The sequence below is a fragment of the Typopeltis vanoorti genome, chromosome 18 (genome assembly GCF_054136105.1).
Source record: "Typopeltis vanoorti isolate ZY-2024b chromosome 18, IOZ_Tvanoo_1.0, whole genome shotgun sequence".
Taxonomy (NCBI): Eukaryota; Metazoa; Arthropoda; class Arachnida; order Uropygi; family Thelyphonidae; genus Typopeltis; species Typopeltis vanoorti.
In genome coordinates, this window is record NC_143566.1 from 23,671,898 (window position 1) to 23,694,188 (window position 22,291).

Sequence of the window (22,291 nt, forward strand, 5' to 3'; positions counted from 1 at the left end):
GGTGTCTACTGAGATATGTGAATAAAGATGGACAGAAAGGGATTTAATTGTTATACTTGTTATATCCTGTATTGGCTGAAATGTTCAAGCAACAGGGTTGTCAGCATATGATCTTGGATGGAAAAAAAACGTTGCAAATGGATTTGGACTGTATATATGTATTAGCACAGAGATGAGCCATAGTTGACATGCAGAGTACACCAAAGAAACAAAGTCATACATTTGTTATTATTGATATTGGTGATATCTTCAGACTGGTCTAGGATACAAGAATTTAAAGGGGAATGTGTGAAATATGAAATGATTACTACTTAGTTCTGCGTGGGATAAAAATGAGTATCACATTGAAAAAAGCAAATTTTTGAGTTAATAAAAAATTTTAAGATAAAAACAGTAAGGAAGTTAAATTGAACAGCATGATGATGCAGCCTTCAAACTAAAATATAAAAATATTATTGAGGAGAAAGTGATTTCAATTTGAAAACAAGAGTCACACTTCAGAGGCTTATTTGCAAAATTTGAAGCAAGCATTGCTAGATATCTCGAGCATTTCATTCCACCTATGTTTTTGAATGTCTTCAGGTGATAGACAAATTTCATCACTCAATCTGAAACTACTACCCTATTTATTCAGACTGACAACAACGAGATCATGGACCTAAGGAAGGGAATCTTTGAATCCTCTTCCTTACCTTGCCTACTTGGAGATTTACAAAATCCAGGGCGCACAATTCCAATAAGAAAAGATGAACACAAATGTCACATTAGATTCCTTCGCTATGGTAAAACAGGCCTGTCAGACCATGCACTCCAAACCCAAGTCTCTACACCACACTAAAACCTGGTTTGAAAGAAAATTCAAGGAAGCTAGTGAGATGCTCGTTCATTATCCTAATCTCAATAAGAATGATGTATTAGTAATTCCAAGAGTCTGGAAGACCCATCTGCAACGTATATAGCATCCAGAACATGATAGCAGAACCCTAACACAAGAAAACCTTAAGATAATGGGACTATAGAGATGCATTTGCTGTAGCGACACCATAAATTTTATTTTTTGCTAATCCTCTGTATATTATTATACTTACTGTATATAAGATTTTTATTTTTTATTTTTATTATTTTTTAATCCTTTGAGTATTATTGTACTTATTGTCTACAAAATTTTATGTTATTTAATTTATTTTTTTCTTACTAGAGGTTAAGTTACTGTAAATAATGGTTAACAAAGCAGTTAGATTTAGCCTACTTATGTGTAGTGTCACATAGCTTGATATAGAGGTCGAAATGTTGAGTGTTACTTTCTTAACTGTAAGTAAAGTAATTGTGCTAATGTATGTTTTTGTCTTCATAAATTCTACACAATGAATGCTGACCACTGTGTAACCTTGAAAGGAAGTATATAATGAACTAGACCATAATGTTATTGTTACCTTCAAGGCATTTATTTAGAAAATACTTTTCTCAGAGTTATAATTATTCAACCTCTTCATGACTGCTTTTTGTTACAATTAAAGTCATATGAACAGTACAAATACAATGAAAATCATAAGAACACATGTACCATTACATGTGTTTTCCAATGTGACATTCCTGCATATTTTGTAACCCCCTTTTCTATCTCTCTGTTTATTAGGAAGCCACCTCCTCTCTTTCCAATGAAACATATTACCAATTTTCATTGTATCACCAAAGAATGTGATTTTCTTTTCACTTCATGTAGACCTATTATATCTTATTTCATTCTACTCATTTTTTTTTTTTTTTGCCATATGTTTTTCAATAGTGTGTCTGGTCTGATAGCACTGTTTCTCTATTGAATTTGTCTCGAGGGATTTTAAGGTCCCACTATGTTGGATGCAGGCTTATTCTTCATTTTAGTGGAGCAGTTCCATATTTCAGATTTCATGATGACAAGTCACTTTTGGAAAGGATTGGTAGTAACCATCTAACTAAGGTCTGTGAGATGACATTGAATGATATCAGAATTAGAATATGTTATACATCATGCCTTAAAACATGTTTAAGTTAACTGTCCTAACTGTAAGAAGTAGCATGTGATTGGAAAGCTGCTCCTGTGTGCTCAGGCAGAATCCCTCTTAGTCTGATTCTTAAGTATTGACCTGTCCATCTTGGTAGGTCTTGCTACTAAAATATAGCAAGAATTTTGGTGTGAAATACATGAAGATCCTTAATTAACCAGGAGCTAACAACTAATTCCACTCAAGTTTTCTGAATATTTTTAATATCTGATATAGAAACTATTGCATATATTAGTTTAAATAGAAAACCGTAAAGCAAATAATTTCTGATTTTAAAATTTAAGAAACTTAAATAGTACCTAAACAAACATGTATGCTTGTGTGTAATAAAGTTGCAGCAGTACTTTTTTTTTTCATAACAGTAGGCAAATATTATGATTCTTGATGTGCTGTCTGTGTTCCCAATGTATTCAGCAAGCATAGTAAGATATGGTAGGTTCCAAAAGTTGCTGGCCTGATGTACAAAATTCAAGTCAATTTTAAAAGGCTGTACGTGACAGATAGCACCATCTATGGGAAGGTTAGTGTGCCAGTTTCAACTCTCTATCTGCAGAATTCAGTTGGAGGCACTCATTTGACTAAAATGCATGCTAAGTAGCTGTAATGTTAAAAATTGAGTACCGCCCTGTGATCAAGTTTTTCACCAACGAACGGCTTTCTCCAAGTGCTATCAAACAACGATTGAATGGTGTTTATGGGGAAGCTTCTCCTTCATATTCCACTCTGAAGGAATGGGCTAAACAGTTTCGCCTAGAAAGAGAGAGCATCGAAGATGATCTTCGTGATGGTCTGCCTGTGGAGGTGATGACTAAGGAAAATGTCTCTCTTGTCGAGGAGGAACTGCTCATTGACCGACAGCTGAAGCTCAAAGAAACCTCAGCAAGGTTGAGGCTTTCTATAACAAGTCTTTTGCATCATTCACGAGAAGCTTCACATGACAAAAGTCAGTGCAAGTTTTTAGAGCTTTGCCAAGGGAATCAGAGAGAAGTGGTGGAATCCATTGGCATCTGGGGACCAAATCATGGTCCCTAGTGACATGGTCCTTTATTATGATCCTCTTTCCAAAAGGAAATACAATGATTTGCACAAATCAGATGACGCACTGCCAAGAAAAGCCAAGGTCACTCAGTCCACCAAGAAGATCATGGCAACGATCTTTAGGGATTGCTGGGGAATTCTCCTGATTGACTTCAAGGAAAGGAATCTACTGTGAATGCAGAATATTATGCTTCACTCCTGCACAAACTGTGTGACACCATAAAGAAGAAGAAGACAAGGAATGCTGAGAGGAAACACCATGAGTCATGGTGTTTGCCTGCTTTGCGACATTGCTTCAGTCTATAACAAGTCTTTTGCATCATTCACGAGAAGCTTCACATGACAAAAGTCAGTGCAAGTTTTTAGAGCTTTGCCAAGGGAATCAGAGAGAAGTGGTGGAATCCATTGGCATCTGGGGACCAAATCATGGTCCCTAGTGACATGGTCCTTTATTATGATCCTCTTTCCAAAAGGAAATACAATGATTTGCACAAATCAGATGACGCACTGCCAAGAAAAGCCAAGGTCACTCAGTCCACCAAGAAGATCATGGCAACGATCTTTAGGGATTGCTGGGGAATTCTCCTGATTGACTTCAAGGAAAGGAATCTACTGTGAATGCAGAATATTATGCTTCACTCCTGCACAAACTGTGTGACACCATAAAGAAGAAGAAGACAAGGAATGCTGAGAGGAAACACCATGAGTCATGGTGTTTGCCTGCTTTGCGACATTGCTTCAGTCCATACGGCTATTGTCACAAAGGCTGCAGTGAAGGACTCTGGCTTCCAGGAGATTGAACACCCACCCTACAGTCCAGATCTAGCACCCAGTTGGAAGTTTATTTTGCACTTGGTTAGACTGTAATAAATTTAGTTTAATCCTTTATCCAACTGTAAGCAAGCAAAGCTTGCTCCCGAAAATATCTTCAGGACAGGGTAAGGTGGGTACATCCCTTGGCAACTTGTAGCAAAGGTGGTGAAAGATGCAGTTTTAGGCCATTTTGCACAAAACTGAAGACTATTTTTTCAAGGGCATAGAAAATGTTCATTCAAAGATGTGAAAAGTGTTGAAGTAAAGGGAGATTATGTTGAAAAGTGACACAGGTGTTTTCTTTCTATCACCTCTAAAAGTTAGTCAGGCCAGAAACTTATGGAACCATCCTTGTATATAACTTTGGAAACCCAGTTGCCAAACATGAAGTAAACATTGACTCAGCCAGAGAGCATGTTGTGATGTTTTCTGCAAGGATAGAAAAAAAAAATCTGATTAATAGTGGCTTTTGAAAGGAACTCTATCAAATGTTGCTGGCAAGTAAGTCAGCATGTACCATTAGAAAAAAATCTCTCCCCAAATTTGAAGGCCTGTTGACTGGCATCTCTTTTATCCCTCCCTACTAACTTTGTGACGGGGGCGGGTGGGTTAGTGTGATGTTTCCTGCGAGGATAGAATAAAATTAGAAATTCATAGTTAGCTCTAAAGAAACTAAGTTGCTAGCAAGTCAGTAAGTACATGCTGTTAGAGAAAAAGCTTCCCCAAATTAAATGCATGTAGGCTCACATCTTTCATTCATCCTTGCTAACTTTGTGATGGGATAGGGGTTATTTGAGGAAAAGCACTAAGCTCTGCTCTGCTAAAATCCTCCCTATGATTATATGTTGACTGTTTAGCCAACATACCAGTGCAATAGTCCAAGACATGTTAGAAACTTTTTTTTTTTTAATCCATTTAAACAGGGAAAAAAAACATAATTACCACATCTTCATACTTTAGTCACAAGTATCAGCTATCCCTTGTTTATACCATTTAACACTAGATCTGCATGTTAATATGGGGCAGGGGGTAGACGAATTATCTTTATTTTTATAGCACTGTATCCATCTACTAGTGAAATTATTTAAGATTTATTTTAAGTCATTTTGGAGTATGATGTCCATTGTGCAAATGTCTCTAGCTCTGTATGCTAATCTTGTCATTGTTTCCTATTTCTGTGCAGAATAACAACGTAGTCCGTTATAATGTTTAGAGGACCATCTGGAAAAAATAATGCTTACCAAATACCAAGTGCAAACCATTTATAAACCAATATTCAAACTCTTATTCATTATCAATACCAAGAGTAACAGAATTTGCCATGAGTTGAAATTTGCAACTGAGCAGTGAATTAGCTGACAGTTCAAAGAAGAGAATATCAAAACCAACATTTAATTTAAATAATTTTGCTGTAAGAACCTTTAAAAGATTAGGGAGACTAATTATCTGCCAAAACCAGCTGTCTTTGATCACACATCTGCAAGTGTAGTCAGAACATTAGGAAGCCAATTTAAAATATTTATGTTCATACTTATTTCTGCATTATATGCCTTTTTGATCACAGATTGTACTAACACCGAGAATGCCTCAGTACTGAGATGAAAGATATTGGTAATAAACTATTTGCTTTTACTTCTTAGGTTGCAAGCCATTAAACCCTATACTGTTTGAAGCATAATTTGCTTCAAACCATATAGAGCTTACTATTACTGAATTTATTGGTCTTTTATTCTTCAGAAAATTATTGTATTTATCTTTTCCCAGTCTTTCTCTCTGTCAGTGACATGTTGTTCACCTGCAATGTATGCAGACAGCTTCAATAAATTTTAATTACTAGCACAAATGAATCTTGCTCTGTTACGTGTGATCTGTAGGGTAGGTATGCTTATGTACCGTATGATGATTTTAAAAGAGAGAGAGAGGTACAATCTGCTTAGCCTGATGAGCTGAGTGGACACTGCTTGTGGTCTCTAACTAATAACCTGTGTATTTGAATCCCACTGCACTCTGAATATTTGTCACTGTCTTTGAATCCCACTGCACTCTGAATATTTGTCACTGTCTAGGTGATTTCATGGTAGCTGAATTTCATTCCTCTGTGTGAGTCCCATCACTTTCATTCTGTTTATTTAGAATCCTGGAGTGACTTGAAAGATAAATTCAATGTGTGTGTGTGTGATTTTCTAGAGTAGGATTTTTGGGTTAATTACCGTAGGAGGATGGGCTAGGGATTAGCCCATCCTCCTACGGTACTAATACATTAGGTTTCCAACCCTACATCAGTGAAATTGATTAAAAAAAAAAAAAATGACCTTTATAACTCTAAAGTAAACAGATTATCTGTAGTGCTTAGAAGAATTTGTGTAATGAGTCTATGCTTGCATTTTCTTAATGGTCATTCAGTTTAATTTTCAATGTTTTTATATTTTTTTGGTATCATCATTATTGTAATTGCTGATAGATAAAGTGTATAAACTAATGTGAGAGAGCAAAAGTAGATGAAGGAGCTTTGATGGTTTGGATAGAGATGCCAGCTTGAATATAAAAGAATGGAGACAATTATAGGATGGGATTCTTTGAAGCATAGTTATTTTTTGTAGTTATATTGACATAAATATATGAAAATTAAATCTATAGAAAATTATTATTCAGTACCATATATCTAAAATATCTGACTCGCATGTTTGTTGAACAGAAGTCAGATATTTCAGAAAAAAAAATCCTCCCTCATTAGAGATAGCAAACAAGGCATAACTTGTGACATTCTGTTAGCCATTCATGGCATTTGATGCATGCAAGAAAGATAACATCGGATTAATTAAACCTCAATAATGTGTAAGACTATTACACTTTTTTTATAATCTTTGTCAAGTAGCTTTATTTTATCCTCCTACATGTTTCGCCAATCCATTTCTATTGGCATCCTCAGGGAATACAAACTAGTAAGCTAAACTGAAGGTTACAGACTAGGTTATAACTGATAATTCTAATTCATACAAAAAATTGGTATTGTGCGTGACAATGTGCATGTCTCGTTAACGTGATTTATTCGTTATGGTTCATTACGTAATTGTTATGAAAGTACATTTCTTTGATGTTTAATGATCTGATAAAAGTTTTCCAAATTTCTGGTAAAATTAGACCTTGATTCTTGTTTAGGTTTTCAGTTTTACGGGCGACTGTAGCTGCTTCTTTAAAGGTTCTTGAATGGTAGTTATCTTCTATGTATGGCATAAGGCTCTTATCCCACTCAATATGATGGTTAGTAGAAGCAAAGTGGCATGAAAGGCCTGAAATGTCTTGTCTGTTATTTCTGACATATCCTATGTGTTCTTTCTTTCTCGTTTCAAAGCTTCTAGAGGTCTGACCTACGTAACTAATACCACATGAGCAAGGTATATTATATACTCCAGAGTACTTGTAGAATGGGTGAGGATCTTTCGGTGATCTTAAAAATTTCCGAATAGTGTTGATTGGTTTGAATGCCACTCTGATCTTATGTGGTTTTAAAAGGTTAGCTAATTTTTTGGAAAGGTTGCTGACAAAAGGAATCGTAATTGTACTGATGTATTGGACGTCATCACATTGTTGATGTGGTATATCAGTAAAGAGAATCTTGTTATAGAGTCTTTTTGGGTAACCATTTAAAGAAAGTTCTCTGGATATTGTGGTTAATTCCGTTAGTAGGTCATCCTTGTCTGTCGTATACTGTATAGCTCTTTTCTTGAGACTATGGATAATGCTAAGTTTCTGAGCTTTCTTTAAATGGTTACCCAAAAAGACCCTATAACAAGATTCTCTTGTTATAGGGTCTTTATAGCTTTATAGAAATAGCAGACAAGACATTTCAGGCCTTTCATGCCACTTTGCTTCTACTAACCATCATATTGAGTGGGATAAGAGGCTTATGCCATACATAGAAGATAACTACCATTCAAGAACCTTTAAAGAAGCAGCTACAGTCGCCCGTAAAACTGAAAACCTAAACAAGAATCAAGGTCTAATTTTACCAGAAATTTGGAAAACTTTTATCAGATCATTAAACATCAAAGAAATGAACTTTCATAACAATTACGTAATGAACCATAACGAATAAATCACGTTAACGAGACATGCACATTGTCACGCACAATACCAATTTTTTGTATGAATTAGAATTATCAGTTATAACCTAGTCTGTAACCTTCAGTTTAGCTTACTAGTTTGTATTCCCTGAGGATGCCAATAGAAATGGATTGGCGAAACATGTAGGAGGATAAAATAAAGCTTCTTGACAAAGATTATAAAAAAAAGTGTAATAGTCTTATGAATAATTGTCAAGAAAAAATTCAACTCAATAATGTGTTTCAAAAAAATAATTAGTTACCAAAGGATCGGAATTTCCCAAGGTAAGGATTGACTACCATTCTGATTTAAATTAGAATAACACAAAGCCTCTGTTTTTTTTATTTATTTATTTTTTTTTTTTGGGGTGCTTAAGGGTCAAAGCTGTATAACTGAGAGGAGACCTCCACATAGCCTTTAAAGGAATGCAGAGAACCGACCAGGGCTTCTGACCTAATGTCCAATCCTCACCTTCTCGTGGTGCACCCTGTTGGGTATCTACTTTGATACTGAACGAACGAGGATGGGCTGGCAATTTGGGATTTAGCCGACCAAATTGTATTCTTATTGGTTAAACCAAAATAAAAAATGATGGTACAACATGACAAAATTTCATGCCGGCTGGGGCGTCGCCCGGTTAAACAAGGCCCCCGTTGTTTTCGCCAGGGAACCAGGGCGAACAGCGAAAAGTCGGCTACTGGAACAAATCTGAAAACAAACCCCAACTCAACATCACCAGAGTTAAAGATCGGTACTATCAACGTAAGAAGCCTGAATGGCAAAGAAATGGAGCTAGCTGAGGAATTAGATAAGTACCAGATCGATATAATAGGGGTGACTGAAACAAAAAAGACCAAAACTGGTGAGATCTTTCTGAGCAATAAATACAAAATGTTATATTCAGGCAATGACAATCAAGGAAAAGGATTAGCCATAGCATTCAACACAAAATACGAGGCTAATCTTCTTGAATGGCAGTCAGTCTCAAGTAGAGTAATGTGGGCAAATATGAGAATGGGGAACTGGACAATGAGACTTATTTGTGCCTATGGTCCCACAGAAGGTTCTACTAAGGTAGAAGTGGAGGAATTTTTTGAGGCTTTAGAAAAAGCAACTGACACAATGAAAAATGAAAAGTTGGTCCTTGTTGGGGATCTAAATAGCAGAGTAGGAAATGATTGTGAGACATACAAAAATATTTTGGGAAAATTTGGAGAAAAGAGCAAAGCTAATAATAATGGCAAATATCTGTTGGATTTCTGCTCAGGACATGGACTGGTTATTACTAACACCATGTTCCAACAATAAATGTGCACAAATTCACATGGAGAGAAGAGGCTAGGAATAAGAAAAGTCTCATTGACTATGTTATTGTTGATAGTGATGTTTTCTCCCTGTTGCAGGACACCAGAGTGTACAGAGGATTTGAAATTGAAAGTGATCACTATTTAGTCTTGAGCAAGATAAAATTGAATTTCATATTGAAAAGAATAACATGTAAGAAAGTTTTAAAGCGAATTAAAGTTGAGCAGCTCTCAGATGTGAACTGTAGACTAAAATACAGAAAGATTATTGAAAATAAAATAAAAGAGTTTGAGAACACGAATCAAACCTTGGAGATTCAGTGGCAAACTCTGAAGAAAACATTGATTGATTCTGCCAGAGAGGCATGTGGTGAGGTTGTGTGCAAGGATAAAAAAATCAGAACTCCCTGATGGACACAGGAAGTTAAAGAGGCAGTGAAGGAAAAGAAGAAAGCATATCAAAAGTTCCTGCAACTAAGTCAGCGTTTACTCTTACAGAATACAGAGACAAATGTAAGAAAGCTAAACAGTGTGTAAAACTAGCTAAACAAAAGTCATGGGAGGACTTTGGCAAGAATATAGAAAATAAATATCAAGAAGGTGGCAAAATATTCTGGAGGTTGTTGAAGAAGCTTAGGAATGGAGGAAAGAGTGCTGTAAAAGGAGTTAGAGTTGATAAAGGTGACATAAAAACAGGAGAAAAAGATATCCTTGAAGTATGGAGTAATTACTTTGAAAAACTGCTAAATGAAACAAGCAGTAATGACAGCATAGTGATAAAAAACACTGACCAGGCATGCAGTCAGGAATACATATCCATACCTGAAGTAGAAAAAGCCATCAATGGCTTGAAATGTGGAAAGGCAGCAGGAGTAGATGATATTCGACCAGAAATGCTGAAGTATGGTGGTATAAAAGTCTTACAGTGGCTGCACTGCATAGTTCAGAAAGCCTGGACAGAGGGACGAATTCCCGATGATTGGAGTAGAGCTCTCATAGTACCCATATATAAAAAGGGAAATAAAACTGAATGTGAGAATTACAGAGTTATTTCCCTACTGAGTGTTCCTGGCAAGATCTATGCAAGTATACTTGAGAAACGGTTGAGAAGCTTGGTGAAGAACAAGCTGGATTCCGGTCAAATAGAGGCTATCAGGATCAGGTCTTCACTTTACGACAAATAGTCGAGAAAGCATAGGAATATAACAAAGATCTGTATTTAAGTTTTGTCGATTTGGAAAAGGCATATGACAAGGTGCCAAGAGAGAAGCTATTCAATACGCTGCAGTTATATGGTGTCAATGGGGCATTGTATCAAGCAATACATAGTCTTTATTTGAGTTGTAAGTCAGCAGTTAGAATTGAAGGAAGTACAGGAAGATGGTTTAATGTTAAATCTGGTGTGAGACAAGGATGTACATTATCCCCTCTGTTATTCATTATCTATATGGATCACATTATGAAGGAAAGTGGTATTAAACCTGATATCAAAATTGGAGATGTTAATGTCAGCTCTTTGCTTTATGCAGATGATGTTATACTTCTACATAAATCTGCTACAAGTCTGCAAGATTATCTGTCTAAATTGAATAGCTGTTGTAATAGATATGGTATGAAGGTCAGCAATAAAAAGACAAAGACAATGAAAATAGGCAGAATCATTGAAAATGTCAACTGTGTTGTGAATGGAGAACCTGTGGAACAAGTAAAACATTTCAGCTACTTAGGCACAATTTTTACTGAAGATGGCAAATTAAATATAGAAATAGACAACAGAATCAGCAAAGCTGGTATGGTGGGAAGTCAATTGAATAAATTCATATGGAATAAGAGAGAAATTAGTCGGAACACTAAATTAGCTGTATACAAGACAGTGTTCAAACCAGTTTTAACTTATGGATCTGAGAGCTGGGTCAGAAGTAAAACACTTGACCAAAGACTAGAGACCGCAGATATGAGAGTCCTGAGAAAGATTAGAGGCGTGAACAGATGGCATCAATGGCAATTGTCGTGACGTGTTCTCTTGACGTTCGAATCCGCCATCTTGTTAAAAGTCACTTTCATCAAATAAGGAAAACTAATTGCAAATTAATCACTGATCTAAGGGTAGAGAAATTTCTATTATACTGCGCCACTCTATCCTTAGATAAGTCTATATGAATTAGTAGGATTAATTCAAAATTAGTTAGCAGTCTTTTCACTCATTCAGGCCGATGGTATTTATTTTCTTTCCTTCTGGGATTCCCGCTAGATCCGAATTTTTGTGAACGGTGCAGTAAAAAGAAATTCAGGCAAACACTATATTTAAATTAACAAACAAAACATTTAATATATGGTTATATAACAATTACATAAATTCCACTTCTAAATATGACAAACCAGTCAAGTTAGCATATCAAGTCAGGTCATTCATATTAATCCAATCTTCCAAACTTTCACATACAAATTCACAGTTTCAGAGTCACAAAGTTCCTATACCCAACTTATTACAATAGAAATTCTTAATTAATCAGTTTCCTTGTATCTCTCAACTACACTCTACGATTGACTCATAACAGGCACTAACCACGGCAGATATCATTTCAATGTCTATATTTTCAACTCTCAGCCTCGATGGTATGCTACAGTTAATGTTAGAAACAGCGCAACGGAACTAATACCTAAATCTTCATACACTGAAATAAACTGATATGACTGTCCTTACCAGAAATAATCTTCAGTACTTCCAATATTTTGTGAGCACACTTTCAAATTGTATTTATCACACTTGCGAGATGCCAAATAACTAAAACATTACTAATCGCGCTTCAAAAACTCCAGATAACAACTATAAGGTACATTAATTTTTTCATTCATCAACTGGTTTAACTCCGTACAATTCCTTTTTTCGTAGTATAGAAATAAGTCGTAATTGTAGACTGACTGGATTTATTCAGAATTCTTTGTTGAATGTCCTGTTCTCTAATTATCCGATTACGGCAATAATTTCCTTTTATTACTACTACGGCTGATTTTGCTTTCAGCCAACTATAAGATTCACTTATAAAAAAAATATCTACTCAACTCCTATCCTTAGGAATCTTTTAATTACTTCTACTTCTTTAGTTTACTTCCTTGCTACCTTATAGTTCCAAAGTTCCGTTCCGACTCCCTCTTACTACTACGTATCTATTTTCTCCATTCTCCTCTACAAACGCTCCCCTCACACGCGCTCGTTTATTTCCACGCGTCTCTATGACAACCGATAGACGTAAACATTCTCGCGAATGTTACATTAGGTATTATAACTACATTCAGTTATTACATAACGTTAAATTTCATGAAAAGAATAAATAGAATATTTGCATTCCAATAAATGCGTAGTTAAATTACAAATATAAGTTCTTACAATATTGACAGAATAATAAATAAAACAGCTTAATAATATTTAATACAGAATCTATTTACATTAAAACATTTCTTGGATTAAGCAATTAAATATTTGACATAATTAAGGTAGTTATATGATATCAATTACAATTTATGTTATTTACATCAAATAATATTTACAAATATAGTTCTTGTGACGGAAAGTCATGTTGGATTCTGAATCAAACAACATTTATTCTATTTTCTACATAATTAGAATCCAACAAAGGCTTACTCTTCCTTTGAAAAATTTTTTCTTAAAGAAAAATTTTTCACTCTAAACCTTTAGGTGGTGGAATCAGATTTCTACTACTCCTTTTTTTTTTTTTTTTTTTTTTGTCTTAGGTTATACCTTGTTTGGATGAAACTCCGTCCTGTGTTTTCTACAACGCATGTACTATCTTCTACAACTTCTCGGTCTTTACTTGGATTCTTACTGTCATTACATTTGACTGTAGTATATCTTCTACTTTGGTGATTGATTCTTCTGGTTTTCCTTCTGTAATTATTTAAGTCCTTATAATTCTCTCCTCTTCTCATATTCTTAGTTCTGATATGCAAAGCTGATACCTCAGTAAAATTAATCTCAGCTGGTAATTGATTCTCAGTACAAATTTCTTGCTCAGAATCAGATACTTGAAGTTTTGATGTCAAGTCAGTGTCAAGTTGAATAACAGGCTGATCAAGTATAGTAGAGCTTAAATCAGTATTTTTCACAGCTTGTTTGTCTATAGATGATTGCATCTTATCAGGTTGTACTTCTTGATTAGGCACACAAAATCTTCTTGTTAGTTGCCTTGTTCCTGTGCACTCAGAGTTATTGTTTCTTTTAACACGTATTCTTCTATTCAATATGGATATTTGACCTGTGGAAAAGTCACAAGAGAAGTGATGCTTCTCCATAAAATTTGTTCCTAATATTATGTGAGCATTTAAGCTAGGAGAGAAAGGGACTATCAATAGATCTTGATATACACAGAGGTTGATGTCAGGTATATAAATTTGTGCACGAACTTTTTCATATGCTGTAGATCTCGAATTAGAAAGAGTGGAAATTCTTACAGGTCTCCTTAAATTGGTGACATCCTTCCATAATCTATCTCTTAACTTTAGGAAATAATGCTTACTGATGATTGAGGCATTACAACCTGTGTCAAATAGAATGTTACAATTATGACCTTTGACACATCCTGTAACCTTCATCATTAACTCTCTTGATCTAGGGAAATTTTGAGCTTTATTATATGTTCTATGAGAAATATGTCCAAAATTAGAGTTTCTTCTGCTGTTAGAGTAGTTTCTTTTATTAAAGTAGCAATTCCTAGCGATGTGACCAATCTTGTTGCAATTAAAACATTTGGGAGGATCTCCATCATCTCTGAGAAATTTTCTCCTTGTCTGAGCTTGAGGATCAATGGGAATTTGCTGTCGAACATTCTCCAGGGCTTCCACTACTCTAATCAATTTAGCCAATATTGGTTTATTTTGCTTCTCAACCTCCAGTTTGACAATTTTACTAATATGTTCTGCTGTGGGATTGAAATTTTCTTGAAATCCTACAGTCATTTCTGTCAATTTTTTTATTACTTCATCTAATTTATTCTTCATTGGCTGTTGCAATTTTTCTACTTCCTGGTGAACAATGTCTTTTACTTCCTTAAATAATTTCTTGTTGGTTTGTTCTTTTGTGTCGCACATACAGTTTTGATCAATAGGATTCTCTCTAATGATTTTCCTTTCATCTTCTTTCTTTCTGTTCTCTTTTGAGGATTTATTTACTCCTATGGAACAATCAGTTGTTTCTACTATGTTTACAAGGAGGCCAATATTAGATGAAAGGCAAACGTCTCCAATCATCTGTTCCTTTTCCTTGACAGCTATAAGACATTCCTCTAGTGAGGTTATCTTCTTCTTATAGGCTGTCTCCCTCAGTTCTTGTCTGACACCTTGTCTAAATTGTTGATAAACTGCCCAATCCAAATGAGGTTTGTCTTCATTGGATACATTTAAACTTTCAGAGAGAGTTAGTAATCGATTGTAGAAGTCACCAACACATTCTTTGTCCTTTTGTATAATCCTCTGTAGCTTCCACAAATTCGGTCCAACACTCCTCCGTTTACAAAACTGAGATAGCAAGACTTCCTTAAACTTCTTGTATTCAAATGTTTCCTTAAGTATAGGAGATGAAAAAAAATATGTCTTAGCTTTACCAATTAGTTTGTTTCTAAGTAATACCAACAATTGAAAGTCTGTCCAACCTGCTGTTTCTCTGAGTTTCTCAACATAAGTAAAAAAAGATAACACATCATCAGAGTCTTCTCCTGAAAATTGGGGAATTACTTGTTGGGGATTCATACTTCTAAAAAATTCACTGTCTTCCATCTCTGAATTGGAAGTAACAGCCATTGTGATAATTGGAGTATCAATTCAAATAATATAATCCTTTAATTTCAAAAAAAAACTTTATCTTTGCCTGATTTCTGATTACAACCAGTTCATTGTGATTTATTCAATTTACTTTTTAAATTTTCAGGGAGCAATTCCACAATTATTATTACCAAGTTAAATTAAATCTGTTAATTTACAGCTGTTAAATTACTTTCTATCAATTAAATCACATCCTGTCGACTGCGCTATTTTGTCGTGACGTGTCTCTTGATGTTCGAATCCGCCATCTTGTTAAAAGTCACTTTCATCAAATAAGGAAAACTAATTGCAAATTAATCACTGATCTAAGGGTAGAGAAATTTCTATTATACTGCGCCACTCTATCCTTAGATAAGTCTATATGAATTAGTAGGATTAATTCAAAATTAGTTAGCAGTCTTTTCACTCATTCAGGCCGATGGTATTTATTTTCTTTCCTTCTGGGATTCCCGCTAGATCCGAATTTTTGTGAACGGTGCAGTAAAAAGAAATTCAGGCAAACACTATATTTAAATTAACAAACAAAACATTTAATATATGGTTATATAACAATTACATAAATTCCACTTCTAAATATGACAAACCAGTCAAGTTAGCATATCAAGTCAGGTCATTCATATTAATCCAATCTTCCAAACTTTCACATACAAATTCACAGTTTCAGTCACAAAGTTCCTATACCCAACTTATTACAATAGAAATTCTTAATTAATCAGTTTCCTTGTATCTCTCAACTACACTCTACGATTGACTCATAACAGGCACTAGCCACGGCAGATATCATTTCAATGTCTATATTTTCAACTCTCAGCCTCGATAGTATGCTACAGTTAATGTTAGAAACAGCGCAACGGAACTAATACCTAAATCTTCATACACTGAAATAAACTAATATGACTGTCCTTACCAGAAATAATCTTCAGTACTTCCAATATTTTGTGAGCACACTTTCAAATTGTATTTATCACACTTGCGAGATACCAAATAACTAAAACATTACTAATCGCGCTTCAAAAACTCCAGATAACAACTATAAGGTACATTAATTATTCTTATTTTTCATTCATCAACTAGTTTAACTCCGTACAATTCCTTTTTTCGTAGTATAGAAATAAGTCGTAATTGTAGACTGACTGGATTTATTCAGAATTCTTTGTTGAATGTCCAGTTCTCTAATTATCCGATTACGGCAATAATTTCCTTTTATTACTACTACGGCTGATTTTGCTTTCAGCCAACTATAAGATTCACTTATAAAAAAAAAATATCTACTCAACTCCTATCCTTAGGAATCTTTTAATTACATCTACTTCTTTAGTTTACTTCCTTGCTACCTTATAGTTCCAAAGTTCCGTTCCGACTCCCTCTTACTACTACGTATCTATTTTCTCCATTCTCCTCTACAAACGCTCCCCTCACACGCGCTCGTTTATTTCCACGCGTCTCTATGACAACCGATAGACGTAAACATTCTCACGAATGTTACATTAGGTTATATAACTACATTCAGTTATTACATAACGTTAACTTTCATGAAAAGAATAAATAGAATATTTGCATTCCAATAAATGCGTAGTTAAATTACAAATATAAGTTCTTACAATATTGACAGAATAATAAATAAAACAGCTTAATAATATTTAATACAGAATCTATTTACATTAAAACATTTCTTTGATTAAGCAATTAAATATTTGACATAATTAAGGTAGTTATATGATATCAATTACAATTTATGTTATTTACATCAAATAATATTTACAAATATAGTTCTTGTGACGGAAAGTCATGTTGGATTCTGAATCAAACAACATTTATTCTATTTTCTACATAATTAGAATCCAACACAATATCATATTAAAAATGAGGATATTAGGAAAGAACTTGACATTGTCAGCATCCAGGAATGCATTAGCAGAGCTAATCTCAGGTGGTATGGTCACTTAAATAGAATGGGAGAGGAAAGATTAGCAAAACAAGTGTTCTCTGCCAGGTTGGCAGGAAAACGACCCAGAGGAAGACCAAGATATAGGTGGATTGATACGGTACAAAGTGCCTTAGACGATAGAAATATAAGATCTGATAATGTTGGAGTCTTGACAAGTAACAGACTGATTTGGAGGAAAATTGTAGATCGGAAGTTAGTAATGATGTAATTTTTTCGTGTAGTACTGTTATATCCTGTACACCCCTTGAGGGTACATGGCAGGAATTTGATGATGATGATTTTTTTTTTTTTTTTTTGAATGTTGAGATTAAAAAAAAAAAGTCTGAATTAAGCACCCATGTTTACTGAGAATCCTTGGTAAAAATGCTCTTTTTCCAACTCCATGGTTATGTGACATATGATAGCAGATGTTTTGTTACTGTTTGATAAGTCTCTTAAGGACTTCAGTCTCAAAACTTGAGTAAAGAGAATTAATATTTTCTTTCACGTAAATATTGATAAGCCTATCCATGCTATTTGATATTTTCTTTATATAAGTGATGTTTCTGTTTTATTAGAGAACATTTGATGTTTATATATCATAGTTTATTTCAAGGCTGATTATACAGGCGGTCGCTGGGTTATGGTGACCCGACTTACAGCATTCCTTATTTACAAATGGACTCCCAAGGCTCCCCATAAAGATAATTAAATGAGTGGTTCCCAAACTGTGCAATGCAAAATATTCCAATATTTTCACTGAAATAACTGCATCAACTGCACACTGCAGCTGTTAGGTTAATATGTGCATAAACTTGACCTGCTATAGATGGACAAGATTAAGTTTACAACACTACTTTACAAAAATTTGGACAAAAAAGATTACAATTCAAATGAAATTTATGTAAAAAAAAAGACAGTAAAATATTCTCTATAAAAGAAAAAACATAACGAAAGAATTAAATGAAGAATAAAGAAAACCAGCAATAAACAAAACAAATATAAACACAAGCGAATTCAAACTCATATTCAGTATTTTAAAAGAATGCAAACAAAGTTTGCCAAAACAACTTTAATATGAACAGTCTTGCCATAAATACTGTTATGACTTCTGCACAGCCTTTCTCGCATTGCCCACAGAATTGCACAATGCTGGCACTGTGCACAGCCAACATCATCATGTTTATCAGTAGAGATAATGTTGCCTAGCTGTATGGGTTAATGTGCAGTGGAGAGATTATGAGAACCATGTAGCTGTAATATCACTTCACAAGGTTGGAATGCAGCCACCTGTTATTTTCAACAAGCTAAAAAGTGGCTGATGGTGAACAGAGATTTGAATTCCAAAGGACATATTGCAAAATAGCTTAAAGTTCTACTTGGGTGTTAAAGAACACAAGTAAAGATAGGGAGACTGTTATCCCTCTCTATATGGACACATCTTGACTGCTGTGCACAGGTTTGGTTATCTAGGTTTCTTGGGGAATCAAGAGGTAGTAAAGAGGCCTCAGAGATGAGTGATCAGTTAGTGACGGGTCTGTGGAATGCTCCTTATGAGGAGAGGTTGAAGGTGTGTGGGTTAAAGTTTAGTTGATAGGCAGAAAAGAGGGTACCTGAATAGAAACTAACCACACTCTTACACAACTTTCACAGATGATCCCTAGTTCGCTGACTATTTGTCATATATTGAAAGATTTCCTCTGCATCAATTTTTATAAAACTCCGATGCAAAAGAAATTTTTCAATATATAACAATAGTCAGCAAACTAGGGATCATCTGTGAAAGTTGTGTAAGAGTGTGGTTAGTAAGACTAGATTTTTTTTGTGTGGAGAGCGGAAAGCAAGTGGAATTGGATTGCCAGAATTAGTTGTGAGTGCCTTGACATTGAATGAGTTTAATTAGAGATTAGAAAAGGCTATTGGCTTTGCAAATGTCTGAAGTATGTACATCAAAGCATTGTGTACAAGTGAGAATTTATATTCTTATTGATGGAGCCATATAAGTAACCATCATTAGATAATCGTTGTTGTTGTCGAGTACATACAATCAACGATCACACCCAAGATAGTTTTCCAGCTCAGTCGAGGTAAAATAAACTATAAACACACACCATTTTTCCCTTCAGAAGTTTTACTATCAGCATGATATAGGTGGATCCATTATGTAGTTTCGTTCAAATTTGAGCAGTTTGTATGCAGAAAAAAAAGGGGGTTCAGATGTCTTTCTTCATAACATTAATCCCACACATCCAGTACTGCTACAACTTCACTATAATTGTCTTATTTTAATTTTTCCAAATTTTCATTTGTCTTCTTTTGTTTCTTTTTATTTCACTATTCCCTAAAGATCCCTGTGATGTGTGTTCTTTGTTGCAGATGACTTTAATAACTGTTCTGCATTCTGTCAGACATAGTCACCTCACACTTCATTATTATTCCTCTTTAAGTCTAATGATGTTCTCCAGTTACTATTGCCAAATGCAATTTCAAAAATTTGTGTATTAGGTGACAAGAATTTTATACTTTTTTTTTTTTTACACACACATTTGTAAGTTATTTAATTTTCTCCCCTAATTTTTAAAATTTTTATGTTAAAGGAAATGCAAAAGTCAAAAATATTGCATCTGAAGTAGACATGGATGTTACGGCTATAGCTGCAAAACGGAAATGGTAAGAAATCTTTCTTCATATTTTAATGACTTATAAGATATTTCATATTTTAATTTTATATTAATGGAATACTGAATAAAATTCACATTGCTCCATTTCATTAATATGAATAGTATAGGAATATGAATGAATTTTATTTCTTTCTGTTATGACATAAACTATAAGGAAGATTTTTTTTTTTCATTAATCCAAATAACTATATAGGGTGTCTACATAGAAATGAATCTTAAGTGTTAACTTTTTATTGAAAAATGCACACAGATCATATTAATAAATTTAATTTAATCCTTTATCCAAGTGAGCAAACAAAGTTTGTGCCTGAAAGTATCTTCAGGACTGGGGTAAGGTAGTACAACACCGGGAAACTCATTGCAAAGGTGGAGCAAGCTAACATCACTCCTATCTCAGTATCTCCCATAATGCAAAGCACTGATTACAATCAAAACCATATCCACTGGTTTTGATTGTAATGCTTTTCTCACCTTTCTCAGCTACAGTTCTATTTGAGGGAACATCAAAGGTTAGAGGCGTTTCATCCATATTGGCTATCTGTCCCATTTCAAAATTGTAATTTTTTTGATGTTGAATCACATATTTATGAAAAAAAATTATTTTGCCTTCATATTCTTTTGTCATTTTTTGACTGATTCTTGTTTTTGTACGCATACAAAGTCCACTGCTTTTCATGAAACAGTAACACCATGACGCACCACCTTTAAAATCTTCAATGTTACGCTCACAGGCTACTTTGACTGCATGTGTACGAATCATTTTTATTGAAATGGCAATGCCATTTTGCCGATATTCTTGCACCCATTTCAAAACCTCGGTCTCTAGTTCTGGCCACTTCGCAATTTTTCCACGTTCCGCGTGCTTTTCATTACACAAATTGTACAAAATTTCCTTCTGACCACGCCAAGTTCTAATCATTTTTTCTGTAAGCGGAGGTCCAAAATTTCTTTCGGCTTCCCTATTCCCGTGTTCTTCTGCATATTTTACAACCTGCAATTTGTAACTTGAAGTATATGAATGTCACCTGTTTTTTTCCATCACTAAAATCTATGGGGAAATATCAAGCTGAACACCAAATATCTAACACGTCAACTCAATACTGATAAACATCGGTAACTGATTACTCGGATAAGATATTATGAAACTTGAATAGGGACTCCCCGTTCTTAGCCAATGATGCGCTAGAAATCACGTGAATGCCACGCATCAATATGATTGCACCATTAGCCGCCTACAAAGATCTTGGAACATAAAAGGGAGTGCGTATGACTTTGAAAAGAGGAAACAATCTTTACCTTCATTATATAAGATGCACCCCATTTTTAAGGTAAAAAAGTGCGTCTTATACACCGGAAAATACAGTAAGTTTAAGTAACTAAATAATGATAGTCGAATTCAGATTTGAAAACTTAATTCTCTCTCTCTCTCTCATTTCTATAGAAATGTGTTACCAGAGACTTCGAGGGAGTAAAGAAGACCACATATCAAGCACACCAGCTGTCATACCTTTTCTTGAATTAATTCACACTGCCTGCACTCACCACCTCCAAAGGCAATTCATTCCAGTCACACACTGCTCTATGAGAGAAAAATCTAGCTCTCACCCTTTCTTGACTGTATTCATTTTCAACTTCCATTGTCCTCTTCCCACCCTCCATAAAATTAAATTCTATTTGCTAATATCCTGCATGGCTCCTCCAGAATTAAGTATATCACATCACCCCTCATTCTCATGTTGGCTTGAGCCCGAGGTCAAAAAGGGAGGTGTAGGAACCAGAAATTTCCTGGGAACTCAGAAAATGTTTGCATATTGTGTGAAGATGATCATTCACATTTTGTGTAAGCCTACATGGTTTTATATATTGTAATTCATCAAAATTATGATCCATAATATAATGTAGTTTTGAGAAATGGAGAGGTAAAATATTAATAATATTAATATTATATTATTTACTTTCATCATATTATTTTATAATAATATTATAAAATAATATAATAATATTATCATTATTATTTACTTTCATCATAGCATCACTGCAATTTAACCCTTAAATGGCTAGCTGAGGAATTAGATAAGTACCAGATCGATATAATAGGGGTGACTGAAACAAAAAAGACCAAAACTGGTGAGATCTTTCTGAGCAATAAATACAAAATGTTATATTCAGGCAATGACAATCAAGGAAAAGAAGGAGTAGCCATAGTATTCAACACAAAATACGAGGCTAATCTTCTTGAATGGCAGTCAGTCTCAAGTAGAGTAATGTGGGCAAATATGAGAATGGGGAACTGGACAATGAGACTTATTTGTGCCTATGATCCCACAGAAGGTTCTACTAAGGTAGAAGTGGAGGAATTTTTTGAGGCTTTAGAAAGAGCAACTGACACAATGAAAAATGAAAAGTTGGTCCTTGTCGGGGATCTAAATAGCAGAGTAGGAAATGATTGTGAGACATACAAAAATATTTTAGGAAAATTTGGAGAAAAGAGCAAAGCTAATAATAATGGCAAATATCTGTTGGATTTCTGCTCAGGACATGGACTGG

General features: G+C 34.6%; 1 protein-coding gene across 2 annotated transcripts in view; it reads left to right on the forward strand.

The window, feature by feature from the left end:
• Positions 1-22,291, forward strand: part of LOC150096543 (borealin-like) — a 160,517-nt gene that overhangs the window by 38,031 nt on the left and 100,195 nt on the right. For both annotated transcript variants that reach the window (XM_090408031.1, XM_090408030.1), the window contains exon 4: positions 19,661-19,733. In XM_090408031.1, coding sequence (XP_090264157.1) covers positions 19,661-19,733 — 73 coding nt within the window. The remainder of the gene's footprint in view (positions 1-19,660; positions 19,734-22,291) is intronic.